We start from the raw sequence: 17,906 nt of genomic DNA, 5'->3' as shown, positions 1-17,906 counted from the left end.
TGACCTCTAGCATCAACAAGGCATCCCCCCCCCCCAGGACTGCTGGATGTTTTTCCCTTTTCACACCATTCTTTGTAAACCCTAGAAATGGTTGTGGGTGTAAATCCCATTAACTGAGCAGATTGTAAAATACTCAGACCGGCCCGTCTGGCACCAACAACCATGCCACGCTCCAAAATGCTTAAATCACCTTTCTCTCTCATTCTGACATTCAGTTTGAAGTTCAGGAGATGGTCTGGACAAGGTCAGGAGATATTCTGGACCGGGACCACACCCCTAAATGCATTGAAGAAACTGCCATGTGATTGGTTGATTAGATAATTGCATTAATGAGAAACTGAACAGGTGTTCCTAATAATCCTTTAGGTGAGTGTAGACCAAGCCCTTGATGGATGTGGATTATAGAGTACACTTGCACTTTAGATTCTTACACAAAAACACATGACTTGGTTTTGCCACGTCAATGTATAGAAGTGAAAATGCAAGAGCAATACATGTATGGAAAAAACAAGATATCACGATACGTTTGACGATACAAGTCTATGTTGAAATAAGGTTGGCGGTTCAATCCCAGGCTCCTCCGGCAACATGTCAAAGCACCCCTGGGCAAGACACAGTACCCCAAGTTGCTCCCTTGATGCCATTAGCTGTCCACTGCTCCTAACACTTAGGACTGGTTAAACTGAAATAGAATTTCACAATTTTGTACTGTGTGTTTGTGACAAGTAAGACTTAAGTTTTGTTTTCTATCTTTTTTTTTTTTGCAGGGTTGACTATTGATGCTTCGATGAGAGTTTTGATGAACAATGACTAAGCAAATAATACATCACTTACTGTAATGCAGCCTTTAAAACCAGAAAGAGACAACACTTATGTCACATCACGATATTCAACATGTAAGACAACATCTAGCCTCATATATTGATGTTGATATTATATCGATAGATTGCACAGCCCTATTAACAACTAACGTCAACCCTCAATTAACCATTTACTACGATGGCCTTCGTAAAGACATCGTCAGGCAGCGTAGTGGATATCAAGCTCTGAAATCTTATTGACAGCAGCAACACCTTCCATTAGCCTGGGTAACATTAGACCAAAAAGATAAAAGATCATTGTTGTTCAGTGTTCCTCTGTTACCAGTCATTGTGAAATAAATTTGGTGTGCCATAGAGCATGCAATTGCAAGGACTTTTCATGACGCTATTTCATGCTATGAATTGTGTCTTCAGTTTGAAAAATCCTTTAAGTACGGGACTTGTACTGTGTTTCAACACTGAGGCTTAACATTGTATCGTGTGCTATAAACCCTGAGCAGACTGGACCTAGGACCCAGCTATTCAGAAATCTCCCAGCTTTAAATGAATGGTGCAACCTCATTGGAAAAAGGATTACTACATGACATTCCAGCTTTGTTGGTTGAAAGAGTGTCCATGGCAGCCATGTCAGACTACTGTCTGTCTAGGCAACTACACCATAAAGTGGAGATGGCAGAGGGACTGCACACAACTCAGCAAAGCTACACATTGAACTAAAAAGGGTGCTAACCTGACAGTCAAATGCATAACTTAACATGACTACTGTCCTTTTATTGCAATTGGTAGCTAGTTAATAGAAAACATGGCATCTCAGGTATGTGGTTTGTGTACTAGATGTGACTTGCCAACAGTTAGTCACTCAGATCTCCTAGTAACTTCCTAGTATATAAAGGTTAGTGAAAACAAAACAAAAAACACACACACACACACACACACACACACACACACACACACACACACACACACAAACATACACACAGACACACTAAAAGAATGGATACAGCCAGTCAAAGCCACATTTTGTGCTGACGATCACCCCTGGATTACCCCTTCATGGAAGCGGGGATCAGAAAGACTTTAGCTGTCTCCCATTTTTTCTTTTATTCATTAGCCCTCTTTTTTGGAGTGGGACAAATAGTGCCGCCAGTGGGGCTAATAATGCTGGGTCTGTGCGGCTGCCATGACAATGCTAGCTGAGTCCACTCCTGACCCAAAAATCCAGCCAACTGACCAGCAAGTGACAAGTTCACATTGACCAACAGGTCACAACAATACTCAAATCAATTTTCGATCCAAACTTCCCCAACTAACAATCAACAAAAAGCTATAGAGGACCAGACTTTTTCCTTTATAGTTGAAGCGTTCTTATAGGACTATGGCAGCCCGTTTTTGTCTCTATGAATGAGACACGGAAGTCATTACCCATGTGCCAAATGGCTAAACTTGCTGCTGCTTTTTGACAACTTCAACGCAGCCAATCATCACATTCTGCACATCAACAATGGGCCACTGAACATGAACCCAAAGCGCTGGAGTAACTGGATAAGGTGCAACAACTCCGGGAAACAACACTGCAAGAACACTGGCAAGTAAAATTATAAAACATAGAATAAAACATTCACCAATGCCATTTGGTAGCTTGTGGTCTATTTTGAAATATAGTATAATTAATTAATATAATGTTTGGCATGCTTTATATCAGGTATAGTGAAAAATGGGTTGGTCAAAAATATTAGCCCCAATGTGAATTTTTGCTTTCAAAACACACTTAATTAACCAATAAGCTTTCAAACAACACCTGTGCAGTCAATTGGCTTCCTAGCAAGACCTGAGCGTTCAATCAGCTTTAAAAAAAGACTCCAAGGAACAGGGCACCTGAACACATTATTGAGAGGCTACTGAAAAGACCATGCCAAAGACAAAGGAAATCTGTCCTGAGCTCAGAAAGAAGGTAGTGGAGGCTCATTCGTCTGGAGGTGTGGTCTCTCACCAGTAGCCTATGTAAATTCCCACAAGCCACGCCCCATTTGTCCCTCCCCTCAGGCCCCTCCTCCTTACGCCAAAACAGTGACAGAAAGTTGAAACTGAAAAAAGTGACATTGTAAAAATCTTGACAGCGTAAAAAAAGAAACTGTCTTTGAAAAGACACGGACATCAATAAAAAATTTAAATTGACATTGAAAAACCCATCATGATGCAAATAAACGTCAAAGTGAAATAATATCATAGGATTAAGAGATTATTACTTTTTGATTTTTGTGTTTTATACTTCAGTTCAACAGTTTTCAATGCCAATATTTGTTCTTTCAATGCCAAATTTTATTTTTAATACCACAGGTTACTGTCACTGTTCTAGCTCCATAATATCCATGGAGAAATCAAGAGTTGTGTATAATTTCATAAGGGGGGTTAATAATTTTGGCCTCAACTGTAGTACACAAGGCAATTCCAGAAATTTCAGGTGAATATTAAGCACACAGCTGCTTAAAAACCCAGGACACACCAAAATGATGACATAAGACAGCACAAACGCCAGACTGTTCCACTTCCCCATGAACTACTCCATGCCAACATTCCCTGTTGCTTCTAACTTGCCAAAGGCTTCAGGACCTGGAGAGTCCTATCTTTCACCATGGCAACCATCTTCATCCATCTTCATCCGTTGCCATTTCTAGTGCCAAGGACCTAGTGGTTTTTGGTGATGAAAGCCTCTTGTCCTTTTGTTTCAGCTGCCCAACTCCTCACGAGGCAGGAAAAGGGCCAGCGGTTTGCTTCTGATCAAACGGAGACTCAACACTTCTATACAATCAATGCACATGAACGTACAGAGGTCATTCTGTTTGTTGGTCACCCGTAGGGCTGCAAAGAATGCTCATTTTCATAGTCAATTAGTCTGTAGATTATTTTCCTGATTAATCGGTTAGTTGCTTGGTCTACAAAATGTCAGAAAATGGAGAAAATCCATCTGTGGATCAGTGTTTATCAAAGCCCAAGATGACGTCCTCACGTCTTGTTTTGGCCACAACTCATAGATTTTCAGTTTCCTGTCCCAGAGGAGAATATTTACATTTAACAAGCTGGAAATCAAAGAAATGATACTTTTGTCTTAAAAATTACTCAAACCGACTAACTGATTTTCAAAATAGTCGACGATTCATATAAAAGTTGACAACTAAATCAAATAATCTTTGCAGCTCTAATTGCCTGGATTACTATCTATTTAAAAAAAAAAAATGACTGCACAATCCTGAGTAAAGTAGAAAGAATGTGCCAAGTGGTTTTGTAGTGGTAGGACATGTATGATTGTATTTATTTCCATTAACATCGATACAACATTGTGAATGGTGCTTTTACATTTACACTGGGTCAAAATATATATGAAAAATCTTTAAGTGAAAATACTTGACAGGAAGTCTGCATTGAAAGAAAACAAACTAGATTCTTTTCAGAGAAAAAAAACACAGAACAATTAACCAGTATTTTATTCAATGTTTAAAAAATATATATACACCCACAATATGATTTTACTTTAACTAAATGTATTATTTAAAGTCTTTATCTCTTATAGCCTTATACAAAGACCCTGACCCACAATAATTTGATAAGGGTCAGATTTTACAATGAGCTGCTTCAACCCTTAAGACCTTAATTGGGCCTGGTCAGTTTAGATCCCATTTATGGACATTATCCTTTCAATGACAAAATATGCACAATGGCCTAAATCTTCCCTACACAGGATATACACCCCATTCATCAAACAAGTAACTGAATCCTGAGTCCTGGAGGCATCAAGCCTGGGCAAGCGAGAGGTTTATTAAGGACAAGCCTAAACCATGAATGCCCACGAGACAGAGGGCCTTCCTTTGCAAAACTCCATGGGTGCATTCTTCAATGGCGGTTGTGTGGCCTATTGGACCATCCTAAATGGTGGCTAATTAGCAAGACATTATGGTTGCGTCCACCAGCCCAGCAGGACCCAGGATAATGTACCAGAGAGTGATTATTTAACCCCTAAACTGCCATTCTGCATGAGCCACAAAGAGAAGAAGACTCGTTCCCACCAGGGAGGGGCGGTTAAAGGGAACATCTGACTAGTGCATTTGTGTTATTGTCATGTTTATGACGGGAAAAATAAAGTTTGGAAAGGAAAATGTGGTGGAAGAAGTCGCAATGACATCAGATGGTTCAATTTGCAAATATTACCCATGTGAAAACTGAAAAGTAAACAAGCAATCTTTTTTTTTTACCCCAGGGAAGACCACTGAGTTTTGCATGAGGACTTGTTTGAGTGCCTAAAACTCACTATTGTCCCTGGGGCCAATAGCAAACAGTGGATTGGTCACCTTATGGGTCTGTCACATGAAGCATTTATGGAACAATAAATCACAACGGCAGCTTTTCACAGGAAAGAGGGACTGGAGTGTGTGTGTGTGTGTGTGTGTGTGTGTGTGTGTCTCTTTGTCCATGTTTGATGGTTAGGAGTGATAGAGGAGAAGTTTTGTTGGGTATAGGGGCTGGGGGGGTTGTGTGTTATTTGGGGTAGAACTCTCCCTTGGGATTTGTCCCAAATTTAGCCCTGCACCCCACATCCCTGCTTCAGTGGGGGTTATGAGAGAAGGAGTGAGTGAGAGACATTCCTGGGCATAATAAGCCCTGGTGAATGAAGGCTACAGGGGCACCAGACTCTGATCCTGATGAGAAGGAGGCCGCGGATCAGGAGCTGCTCTGAGGCTGCCAGTAACACATTGCCAGGTTTTTACTTCATTAGCGTCATGGAAACCCTAAATTCCAGCCTCTTGTAAGGGAGCAGGGACGGGAGTTGCAGGATTGAGGGGTGGAGGGGGATCCATAATGAAAACATTGTCGGATCATTCACCATCGAGATGACACCTCAATACCAAAACATTCTGATGCTTTTCTGGAGCAGAGACTCTTCGACATTGAAAGGTTATTGACCTACAAACATAAGGCCAGAGACTCCCATATGATCAAATGTTATCCTTAGAATAATTTAGTCTATGTAGGGACGCAATGCAACCTGTAGACATAGCAATATTTTCTGGCTGGGACATTTGTGAATCAGCAGTCTTTACTTTGGGAGTTTCCCTACACCCCCTGAACCTCAGGCCAATCCTGTATTTCAATGTGAACTTATTTCTTTGGTACCCTGCAAACTACAAGCCTCTATACAGGTCCATGTTAACCTGCAGGGTTGACGCAATGGTCCAGTTTTAACACACAGTACACCAGAGTTTGATTTACTGTTGTTACACAACAGATGTTGTAACAGACTGTAACAGTCAGCATTCTCATCTGTAATACACAAGACATACAGGTAGTTGAATATATGTGTCAGTCTGGTTGCATCCAAAGGAAAGACGGAGAGGGACGGAAGGATATTGGGGCAAGAACAAAAAAAGTTATTTGTGGAAAGTTAAAGTATCTGACACCCAATCATTCAACGTGAACATTTTTGTAATACTTAACATCTGCCCACAATGTGTAGGCTAGATCTTTGTTGTTCAAGGCTATCAATGCTAAAAAACTAAATAAATAAATAAAGAAAGAAAGATGATGCTTTTTCTTGATGCGTACCATAAATAAACTCTTTCAGTTTGGGGACTAAGCATCAATGGCTTGACTCTTTGAAGAACAAAACTTCCACTAGTGCCTGACACAATATGACTTGGCAACATTCCTTTCGCTCTGGCCCTAGCTAGGCTCAGTCATGCATTGCAAATTATGGGAGCAATGTATTATCTATGCTTCAAAACATTTGATGGAACGGAGGGGTGCTTATTGTCAAAAGGCAAGTGTGAAATCACTAAACATGTCACAACTGGGTCTGCAGATGTCCGATCAAATGCAAGCAGCTCGTGGCAGAAAAGGGGCTCACTAGGATGCTGAACAGGCTAGTCATGACCAAAGTCAATCAAAACCTCCCAATGCCCATCCTACTGAGTCAGACCACAGCTGGGCATTCCAGCTACTCACTCCTAAAGAACTAGGACTCTGTAGTGGCAGTTGTTTCAAAGAAATTGTGCATTCCTCAAAAGCGAGGGTAAGGCTAGGTTTCAAGGGGCTCCTTTGAGACTTGCCCCCGTCTTCAAAAGACAATTATCTAAATGTTGGTCTAATAATCTATCACTATGAGACTCAATAATCTTTGCTTTGTTCAAATGGATTCTTCTTTATATTCTAGGGTGAAATGCCACATTATTTCACATTACCCCCTCGACATAACGGCCTCTTACGGGGAATTTATGCATGATGCTAAAAATGGCCTTATCGTTTCAATCCAAATTTAGACCATTTGCCCAACAATGAGGGGGTCCTGCAAAATGGATCCACTTAACCTTTAACACTTGGGCAGGGTCACTGCAATGGGTGGCCCACACCTCTCTTGATATCCCCTCCCCAGCATACTTCCTGTGGTCAGTGGCCCTGGTCCACCTCTGTCGACAGACCACCGGCGGTCCACTCTACGGATTAGAAGATTACATGCAGCTGGTAAAAGGCAGGGTGACTTTGCCTTCCCAGAATTATATGCTCATTCCGAGGCATTCCCTGTTGCTTCACCTTTGAAGCACTTTTTCCCATGACTGCATGCACAAAGAGCTGGCGTTTAGAAAAGAGCTGGAGGCTAGACACACATCACCTTCCACCGAGGTGGGGGGCTTTTATGTTCCCACTCTGCAGGCTACAGCCTTTGTAAGGCTTGTTAGCCGTTAGCTCAGGAAACCAAAAGTGAATGGAAAATTATGCTCAATGAAGTCTGAAGATAGATAATGCTTATGTTTGACTACTGGAGATGAATCACAAGATATAACGACACATTGCAAACTCCAGTAATAAAGATCTGAATGGAAAATTAGGTGATCCGAATGTCCAAAAGTGTCCAAAAGCCTCGTAAAAAGTTCCAAGATGCCATTCTAGTTAACAACCACATTTACCCTTGAGTATTTCTCTTTTTAGTCGTTCGCATATAAATGAGATACCCAGTGCAAAGTGAAGAATTTCTTTTACCCCCTCTTTCATTTCTCTTTGGAGCTGTCCGTCACAGTGAGGAAAGACAGGCAACCTTTCTATCTGGATATCCCCCCCACCCCACATCTCCACCACCGCCTACTGTTGATGCAAAGCTCTGAAGGTTGGCATTCCAACTATGCTTTCTTGAAGAAAAACTACAAATGCCCCCACCGTCCAACCTCGAGCTCGCAGCCAAACTAGTCAGGCACTGGGCTGAAGAGACTACAGTTGCTCCCCAAGCTGTGTAACGAAGGCAAAGGAACATCAGCAGGCCAGCGAGATGGGAGGTGGGAGAGTGCCCAACTAGTACAAAGATGGGCCCCTTTAGTACACCTGTCAAGGGGAAAAACTGGGAGGTGAGGGGGGCTGAGGTTGGGGGACAAACACAGCATTGAGAACAAGAGGACACTGTTTAGCTTTACTAGCATCCTAATCCTGAGAGAACGGGCTTTGTGCGCTAGAAAGTGTGCGCTAGAAAACGTATTCTCATAACTGTCAAGGCATTACTTTCAAATGTTTATAAGAACGGAATTGGGACAAAATATACCTCGCATTTCAAGAATGATTTCAGATAAAGAAGATAATCAGGAGTTCAAGAAAAACAAGGACCCTCTATGAGCACAAGACAATGTTTTCCTTCTTACCAAGGTTACAATCAAAAGCTCAAGCAGATACCGGCCTTACATGGGGTTGAAAGCATTTAGGGCTGTGGAGCCAATGCTGATAGACTCCTGTCAGTCCTTTCAAAGGGTATTAAAAATCTAATGCCAAGGGGCCAACTGAATGGGCCCCATCGTCATAAATTGAAAGTTATGAAAGACACAGATTTAGAGACTCCTAAATTCAACCCTAATGATTGCTTAGGTGAAAAGGTTCTAGGAAGGTTCTAGGAAGGCATAATCCGTATGGAGAAGCCGATTCAAGAGAGATAAGGGTATTGTTGCTTACGTGCCAGATGCTTTGGCAAGTTCAATCACACCCCAATAGCTCCAGTTTCCTTCCCTGCCCTTTCTACGCCCCAACGAGACCTTTTCGAGTCTCAAAAGACAGGACAGACTCCAATTGATCCTGGCTATGCTTCACGCTCGGTCTGTCTGCCTCCACATCAAACAGGGTCTCCGTTCCTTTCACTGAGCACAGCAACGGAGTTCCTAAAGGTACAGAACCTTGTGGAAAAAGACAGCGGCTGGTTATCCTTCTCTCCCCCCCCCGTCAGCTCCACTGGCCTTTAACGAGTTCTGAGCTGTACCCAGCATGGGGCTGACACAGGCACATGCAAGCATGCCCTAAGGTTGGTTCTGGCAGACAAACAAGGCCAATTATCCTCAGCCTAGCCCTTGCTACACAGGGAATTCCCTTACCATCTAAAGAAACCGAAAAAAAAAAAAACACAAAATCAGTGTTTAAGATTGAAAACTATTTACCCCAATCTTACTGAAAGACTAGGGAGGCAGGGATACCTGCGTCATGCCGTGAGTAAACGGTTAGTGTCTGTGCTGAACTGAACATAACAGCATGTTCAAACCCATTACTTACTTTGAGGACAAGCTGAAACTGAAACAGACACCTGTCCCCTGCATCACCTTACCAATTCACTATGGTTGACTCTGATGTACAAATTCTCTCTTGCAAAGTTCACTCGCCAAGGGCGCAGTTGAGGTGAATATAGAGCGGCCTTATCTTTCCCCACATAGATAGGCTCCTTAATAACAGAACAAAAAGACTTAAGGAGTTCCGGACCGTGTTTGGTGTCCCCCCCAAACATCTCCTTCCAGGCAGCGCGGCAATGGTTTTGCTTAGGGTTAGCTGCCTGGAAGGATACGTTGGAGGCAAAAAACACAACACTCCAGTCCAAGGTCCTGATGACATAGGGATTTGTGATCAGTATCACTTTTGCTGATCTAAGAATTGATTAAGTACAATGCATAAAAAATAGAAAAAATGTGTATCTTTATATTCAATCTGTGATGGCCAGCTGTTGCGTAACAACGTTTGCAAATCAAGCTTTCAACCACAAAAAAAGATACATTGTGTTGTATGAGGTTGTTATTACAAATTATTATTATTATTATTATTACAAACATGGCCATGAATCTTAAAGACATCTCGTACATTTTGTATGCCCACTAGTGGATGCATCTGAATCAAATTGGTTTATTAGTGGATAAATAATTTGCGCCCCAGATGCCTTTTAAAAATGCAGGATGTTAATTAATTTTTCCCCGGCCTAATTCTAGATGACTTTAATCCCATGCAGGGGTCGAGGCTACGGATTCAAGGGCTACTTAATCTTCTTCAGAGGATCATTTTGCCATCTTTTTTTTTTTTTTTTTTTTTCTTACAAAGCCTTAATCCAAGAAAGGTTAGGGGAGGTTTTCTGACAACGCAACCAATCAGGTGTTGGTTAAATCTGCCATTCTGAATACTGAAAAATACGGCCATCTTTTATATCCCTAATACATACACAGGTGGACTGAAAGCCTCTCTGTGTATAAGAAGTCCCCAGAACGGGGTTTCTAAAGTACAGGCCACCCTTCCCCCTGTCAGAGCCCACAATTGTTGGCTTCTCATGTGTAGTGTGGGAATCCTGAAGCTTTATCTTAGTGTGTGGCGGACATCGACAGCCTCCCAGAACAAAGCTGCCCCAGCAAAAACACTGCCCATAACCATAAATCTTACCAGAGGGAAGGAAGGGGAGAGACACGCAGAGAGGGAGCTTCCTTGGGTTACAATTTGAAAACAAGTTACAAATCTTCAAGTGCAGTTGGGCTATAAAACTTGACAAGTCAACATGGTTTTGCCACCTGTATACATTGTGCGCAGCCAAAAGATTTTCAGCTTAAAAGTACATGACTTCATGTCCGCTTTCCTCAGGCAGATGGAATCCATGGACCTGCCATATGTCACAATACGCTGCACCTTAATCCCAGGCGTACCGATCCAAAGATCTTAACCTAGCACGGCATCAATTAATGCTAAGACTATAGCTGTGCTTATAAAGAAAGATCGCCCAAAACAATTAAGGTAATGTAATAAATCCTGTTAGGCAGCTTAGTAAGGAAGATAAGTGTACAGTATGATTAAATCAAGACTCCCAAACCATGAATGTAACTTGATCTTCAAGAGGCAACTTTAAAGTGAGGAAGACTAGTTGTCTTGTGTTTGTGGTAATTTACAGTGGCTGTAAATATATGGCCACAGTAAAAGCACCATAAAAGGACCTTTTTAGAGGCAAGAACAAGCTTTCAATGCTTAACAGTGGACCCCAGACCCAGTGGGATAGACTCTCTAAACAGAGCACAGTTACAGCCATTAAGACTGGAATGGTTAGTGAAAAGCCCAAGTAGGGCTAATTTTAGGCTGGTATTTCACAAGAGGTGATTTAGAATATAAACTGCTAAAATAGCATTTAGGCTTTCTCTGAGGACCCCGACCAAGATCACTTTCCCACAAAGCTTTAGCATCATGGCACAATACTTCACCAGCTTCCAAATAGAGAAAAATCTCTTATTCTTCTCACATCTTTCCAGCACATTTCATATAGAAGACAACAATAAAGCCAAAAATGCAACTCGGTAAAGTATAAGTTAAAGTTTAACATCAATGCAACCATTGTACCATATCCCTTACTGCCAATGATTTCAAGGGAAAAAAGAATAGTAACTCTAAAAACATTTGTGGCTCTGTGCCGCAAACTTTTACCTTAATCAGTGGCCAGGTGCGTTAATATTATCGACCCGTCAAACTATTACAACCCAGAATCATGCAGTCAGTGTGAAGAGCCTCCAAAAGCCTCCTGATTAACTTAAGACACTTGTGACTCAGTGCTTGTGACTTGAAGTAAAACCCACAGCTGACATAAAGGGGGTATGACTGGTATGCCGAGTAGTCATACATTAGCATTGACAAATTAAAACTGTGACTAATAATGATGAAGCATGACAAAACCTTACTTGCATACATGCTTGTTTCACAACCATCCTTTCTTTAAAAAAATATGATTTAAATGAATTTAATGAAGTAATGTCTCACTGTCGGCGTATGTTTCAAGCAACGAGTGGGTGTTCTGTATGTGTGCAGGGTATGTGAGACAGGGGCAGTGTGTGGCAGGGAGTAGGGGCTGTGTAGGCAGATATCCCCGGAAAGGTGGTATTTATAGGCGTGACAAGGTATCTGTGCAAAAGCACGCCCTATCAGCTACTTTAGATTTAGAACGTTAATAGAACTATGAACATGAAGTGTAGCATTCAAATGAAAAAGCTTTCCTGACCCTGTCCGCAGCTTCACTGACTGGCTCGCTGGTGCTGTTTTCATTCTTAAGCAGCTGACGCACGGAATTGGTTAGGATTCTGCTTGGCAGCGTTGGAGCATGAAAAACATCGACGACACACCTGTCCCAGTCAGACGGGCAGCCACAACAATGCACCCTCGCTCCTAAAATAGATGATGAGACCCACAACAATCACGTGCAACGCAGATCCTGCTGACTGTTGTGAATGAGAACAAAATAATAAGCCCTTCCAAGTGTCTACTGGACAACGCAAGACCTTCAGGAAGAATATGTAAAAATCTGTCGAACTGTGGCGCCTCAGTGAAGAGACTTCTACGCTGACCTGGCAGCAACGAAGGCACGTAAACACAAAGTGTTTCTCAGGCCCTGCTAAAAATCTAACTTCAGTCATGCGTCATTTCCTCCAACCACAACTGAACAGCAACTACATCATAATTACCATTTATGGTCGATGTGCATTGTTAGAAAAATAAACTTTACTTTATTTATTTATTTTTTATAAATAAAACATTCCTAATGGCTGAATAAAGCCCCAGGGACCAATCCCCCAGGGCCACAGCTATTCTTGACTTGGGAAAGTATCATTTCTGCAAAAGCGGCCGGTCAGCAGCAGCATGCTAGTCTGCAGACGCCTCCTGGGACAATGGGTGTCAGACTCACATCGCTGACTGTGAATGCAGGCAGTGTTGCGAGAGGTATGGGGCTCTAAGCTGAATATTGCTCCTGACTATTGGCCCAGCGTGGTAAAAAAAGGAGGGTTCACTTAGGTTTCAGTGAGTGGCCAAAGTAATGAGAGGTTTGAACTATTGTGAACTGCTGCAGAGACAATATGGCCATAAATTAGGGGAGGGGGGGGGTTAAATCACATCCAATCACAGCACAAGCCATTGACTCTTAACAATCTGTTAGCCAGCTCCGCTAAAGCCCGAGAATGCCAGACCTTAACAATGGCACTTTGAAGAGGTTTATTGACGACGACTTGCCTGATATGACCAACACATCCGTTAATTTGAAGTCTGTGTTTGCATGGGATTCCAGTGTAAAAAATCACCGATGCGTCGAAAATTCCCCCTAACTTTTTTTCCTGGAGTTGAAACATTACTTTGAGACACAATGCTCTCTTTGCTACTTTCCTCAATAGGTCTGTTTTCTACATCATAATCAGCCTATTTCCTCCAAATCTGCCCTTTCCTGCGTTGAGCCAAAACAAGCCGTCTAATGGGAATACTTTCCCAATCATGTGTTGGCATCTCAGTGACCACATTTACATAATTGAGCTTGTGCTTACTGGACCTTTACGTTGTAGGTTAACATTAGCAGCAGCGTGGGCTGGCAGTTTTCTGAATTATCTTCAAGTTTATTTTTAAACCCATTTAATGTATAATGCTCTTAAATTGAAATTGCTCATTTGGAGAGAACAGAGATTATAAACCGGTTTCTTCGAGCAGCAAGGGCAAAATGTCTAGTATGACAACTATGCAACTGAGGTACATAACAAGGGCCTGTGCGTGCATGCTGGATGTTGATCTACTGAAGTCAGATCTCAAACACAACAAAGTTACAACTGAACCCTTGACTAGGTCGCAAACCAACCATGTGAAGCCATGAAAGCTTACGGCATAGTTCTTATGTCTTACTGAATGATCCTTGGCATATTATAAGGTCATTGAAAAGTCTCTCAAGCTTAAAACAGGTGGTCTGTGGGAGTCCTACTCTCTGTAATGTCCAGCCGGGTCAAGCACCTGTACTGGCCTCTCCAGAGAGCTGGGGATTTAGGCCTGCACGACAAGGGGGGAAATATCCATCACAATTATTTTTTTAGCTTAGAATTGATATGAAGATTCTTTGCCACGATTTATTTGACAATGAGAAAACAAAACTAATTGGCAGTACCAATGTAGATTTTGTTTGGCCCTATAGCACATGGTTCATCACCACAAGCGTGTAAACACAGAGGCTTCAGTAAAGAGACGAGAGAGCATCGCAGCACTTTAAAACCTATTTTATAAAGTCTATGTTAAAACTCTCAGAAGAAAGCAGTGGTGTTTGTGATGCAGTCGATTAATCGTGCTGGGATTCCTTTCCCCGGGCTTGGGTGTCATGGCACAGTGGTGATGAGGGAATAAGGGCTACCACGACATGCACCTCCCCCTCACCTTACTTCCACCTTTCCAAACCAGGTCTGGGGATTAGCAAATCCTGGTCTGATCCGAAAGCAAACGCCGAACATACCGAGACAGGAATGTGATGTCTGCCCACACAAATACACATCTTCACTGTGGTTTGGAAATGATCTATTTCATCACCGGCGAAGGGAGGGATACATTAGTGGCTTAGAGGGTGTTTCATTCTTCAACACCCTCTCACGTGTTTAATGTGGCGTCAATGAACATTGTACAGAGTAAAACAATCCTTATTTGATGTTAAAATATCTTCAAAGGGTAATTTACTATATCTTATATCAAAATCCTTGGCATTGCTTGCTTTGACTTGAAAGCTGACCAGAATATTGTGACTACTTACTGTTTAGTAAATTAGGATTCTTTTAGAGAGACTATTACATTTTTGTGTTTTCTACTGGACAGATAGACACAAGGAGAGATAAAAGCAAAGTAAAAGTGAGATAAGGCTGGTTGACTGACCGAGCAGCCAAGGACACAGTGGGACAAAACAGGTAGCCAGACCTGGGACTGTGTACCTTGTGGTGAAAGCAACAGTGTGTACACAAGAGTTGAGTGACAGCCGTTACCTTGTTGCTGTGCTCACACTGTCTATTGGCCATGTTCCCCATCTGCCACAGGTTCAGATTTTAAAGGACATATTTCTGAGCCAAATATAACAATGACAAAGCAGAGAGCACTGGTACAATAGTACACTTTTAAAAAAGACACTTAGGTATCACAATAGCAGCAGTTAGTATTACAATCCAATAGTGTGAATATATTTCATAGATTCATTATGCCAGGTGTGAGACATCGCCACCTCAATAAGTATTGTTTAGAAGAGCGTGATGACACTTTTCATCATGAGCAGAAATCTGTATTTTGCCACATTTCCTGCGATGCCAGTGCTAACTCTTTCCAAACATACCTTTGCAGTTGAAAACTTCTTTGAGTTGTAGAAGCACATCAGCAAACTTGCGCACATCGCTGACTAGCTGCATAATATAGACCGGGTCTGAGACGGGGACATCTGGGCTGTCCGGGCTCACAGAGCCGCTCTTAGAGACCCTGCCCGGCCCCCGGGGGCCCGCACTGCTAGGGCTTGCTGAACCCAAGCTGGAGCTGGAGAGTCGGGAGATGCCTAGAGAGAATTTGGTTCCACCACCCCCGCCACTGCTGCTGCTGCTGCCACTGCCACCGCCGCCACCGCCGCCTCCCGATCCTCCACCAGAACTCTGGCGCAGCATGGCAGCCAGCATGTCCAAATGGTCCAGTGGCCCTTAGGCCTGGTGATTGTTATCCCGCAGGGTAGCTCCGTGCTCAGACCCAGCACCGCACCACAACAGGGATGAAGGATTCTGCCAAAAGAGAGAGAGAAGACTCTTAATCCTCACAAGAACCATTTGGAATCCCATTGCTGACTGCTTCAGGCGGGACACATTACCAGATGGGTTTTAGCAGGACGGTCTAGTTCGGTCTTCATCTCTCCTGCTTCACTTTGACTAGAAATGTTTCCATGGTGTTCAGAACCCTGGGAAATGGGTTGTCTGTCTCGGTATATAGTCAACATGGGGACAATGATTAATCTGCAGGGAGTTTGAATGGCTCAGTCAGAAGAAAATCAGTGTGTAGCTGCTGTCTGTCGGGAACAGCTCACAAAGATTCGGTTCTGAACAACATGTGGGGTAATTCCTTCACGTAGTTGTTGTAGTACTAAACTGTCTCAGCATTATAATGATACCAGTTATAACCCACAACACAAAGTGACAAACCAAACCAGTCCCTGCTATGCCTACAGTTTGCTTGGCTGTGAATAGCAATGCCTCACAGGACATGACAGTCAATTAGTAAGTTTGTGAGGGACAGCTTTCACTCTATATTCATCTGTTTTCTCCATTCCCTTGCTTGATGTTTCAAGAAACTCCTGATATATGTGCTGCAGTGTAATTCGATTAGATTTAAGATACAAGCCGAACATCAAATTATCCTTGTGTGTCGGTTGAAAAACGGACAAAGATTTGAAATTTTTGTCCCTTTTTCAGACTTTTAGTTTTCACTACCACCACTTACTACCACTAGTTTTACACTACTTTTTGGAATTCTTGGTCAATAACCCTCATTTCTGTAGAATTACACCTAATATTAGAGTTAAACAAGCAGAAATTAGGAATTATTTTGACTAATAGTTGAGATCAGAGGAATGAAAGTGATCAACTGAATGGAATCCAATCCATTTTTTGTGGTAATTTGGTTAAAAGAATCCCATATTTCAAAAATAGACATTTTTAAAGGGGGTCAAATTTGACAACAGGAGGGTTAAAAGTGTCTGTGCGAGTTCCCCAGGCTGTCAGTCATGTGTCTTTCTACCCTGCGTCTAAGCGCATGTCCCGTTGCACAGGTAACCGAAGAACACGACACTGCTGGTTCAAAACTCAAACATATGATCTTTAATGGCTTATTGCAAAATAAAACAAAATTAACTTAGCCCCCATTAAAAGCGTCGGGTCGTTAGGGTGGGCTGGTTAATTCGGCATCCATAAACACCCCTCTTTGTCATCACGTATCGACTTTTACAGACACTTCTAACTGCTTATCGCGGTCACCATTCGCGTTTGAGTTAACGTTAGCTCAGTGAGTCGAAGAGCACTCTGAACTTTGGGGGGTTTGTGGACGTTTTAGGCTACATGCTTCGTGTAGTTAAGTTATTCCGAATTGGTGTGTTAAGGCCAAAATAAAGTTTTAACGTAATTCTTCAAGGCTGACATAAATGTTTTGCCTGTTTGCCTCCAGCAAAAGGAAGCACTGAAGAACTAAATGTGTGAATTACTTCAGAAAGTAACGTTACGCAGCTAGCTAACGTTAGTTAAGTTAACCCGTCTCGAGACACTTTTCCTGTCTTCAAATGTTAGCTAGGTCAAATTGTTCATCAGCACCTAGCTATATGTTTTTGTATCGGTTATTTTTTTTATTAATATTAACAAACATTACAAATTATCAGACATAAATACAAACCTTCCATCGGATCCTGAAACATTTCAGCCGAAGATAAATCCTGAAGCGGAAAAGTGACCGACGCTGAGTCTTGAGAAGGACGAATTATTCCACAACCAGCGCTGTCCCTATCACCCACTGGCCCTCAGCTCCACTGTGTTCAACCGGCTCCTCTCTCCATGGGAAGCAACCTAGGCTGGAACGTGTGTGTGTGTGTGTGTGTGTGTGTGTGTGTGTGTGTGTGTGTGTGTGTGCGCGTGCGCGTGCGTGTGTGTGTGTGTGTGTGTGTTGGGGATTTCGTGTGGAGTCCTCCCTTCAACAGGTGCCCGGAGTTTTAAAGTGTCAAGCAACCAATAACATTGTTGAACCTCCGGTTATGCCTTTCAAAATAAAGTAACTGCATGTCAAATCAATGTATTGGTGTCACTTTGAACAAAACGTTCACAAAATTCCAGAACATAAGGGGGATTTGACTTGAAACCATTAGACTACTACGATATGTTTATATCTCCAAACTTTTAAGATATTCATACATATATGACACAGAAAATGCCCATACATGCAAACAATGACGTCTTGCTAAACTTTTATTCTCACAATAAAAGTATAAAT

At 42.3% G+C, this 17,906-nt stretch overlaps 1 protein-coding gene across 1 annotated transcript in view; it reads right to left on the bottom strand.

Moving 5' to 3' along the window:
* LOC117938237 (rho GTPase-activating protein 29-like) overlaps nucleotides 1-17,554 on the bottom strand; it is a 40,258-nt gene extending 22,704 nt beyond the window's left edge. The window contains exons 1-2 of the mRNA XM_034862758.1: nucleotides 17,316-17,554; nucleotides 15,232-15,661 (exon numbers count right to left, since the gene is read on the bottom strand). Of these exons, the coding sequence (XP_034718649.1) occupies nucleotides 15,232-15,562 (331 nt within the window). The 5' untranslated portion in view covers nucleotides 15,563-15,661; nucleotides 17,316-17,554. The remainder of the gene's footprint in view (nucleotides 1-15,231; nucleotides 15,662-17,315) is intronic.
* Between the last annotated feature and the right edge of the window lie 352 nt (nucleotides 17,555-17,906).

This window comes from Etheostoma cragini, chromosome 22, assembly GCF_013103735.1.
Source record: "Etheostoma cragini isolate CJK2018 chromosome 22, CSU_Ecrag_1.0, whole genome shotgun sequence".
In the NCBI taxonomy this organism is placed as follows: Eukaryota; Metazoa; Chordata; class Actinopteri; order Perciformes; family Percidae; genus Etheostoma; species Etheostoma cragini.
This window is presented reverse-complemented; position numbering and strand designations above follow the sequence as displayed.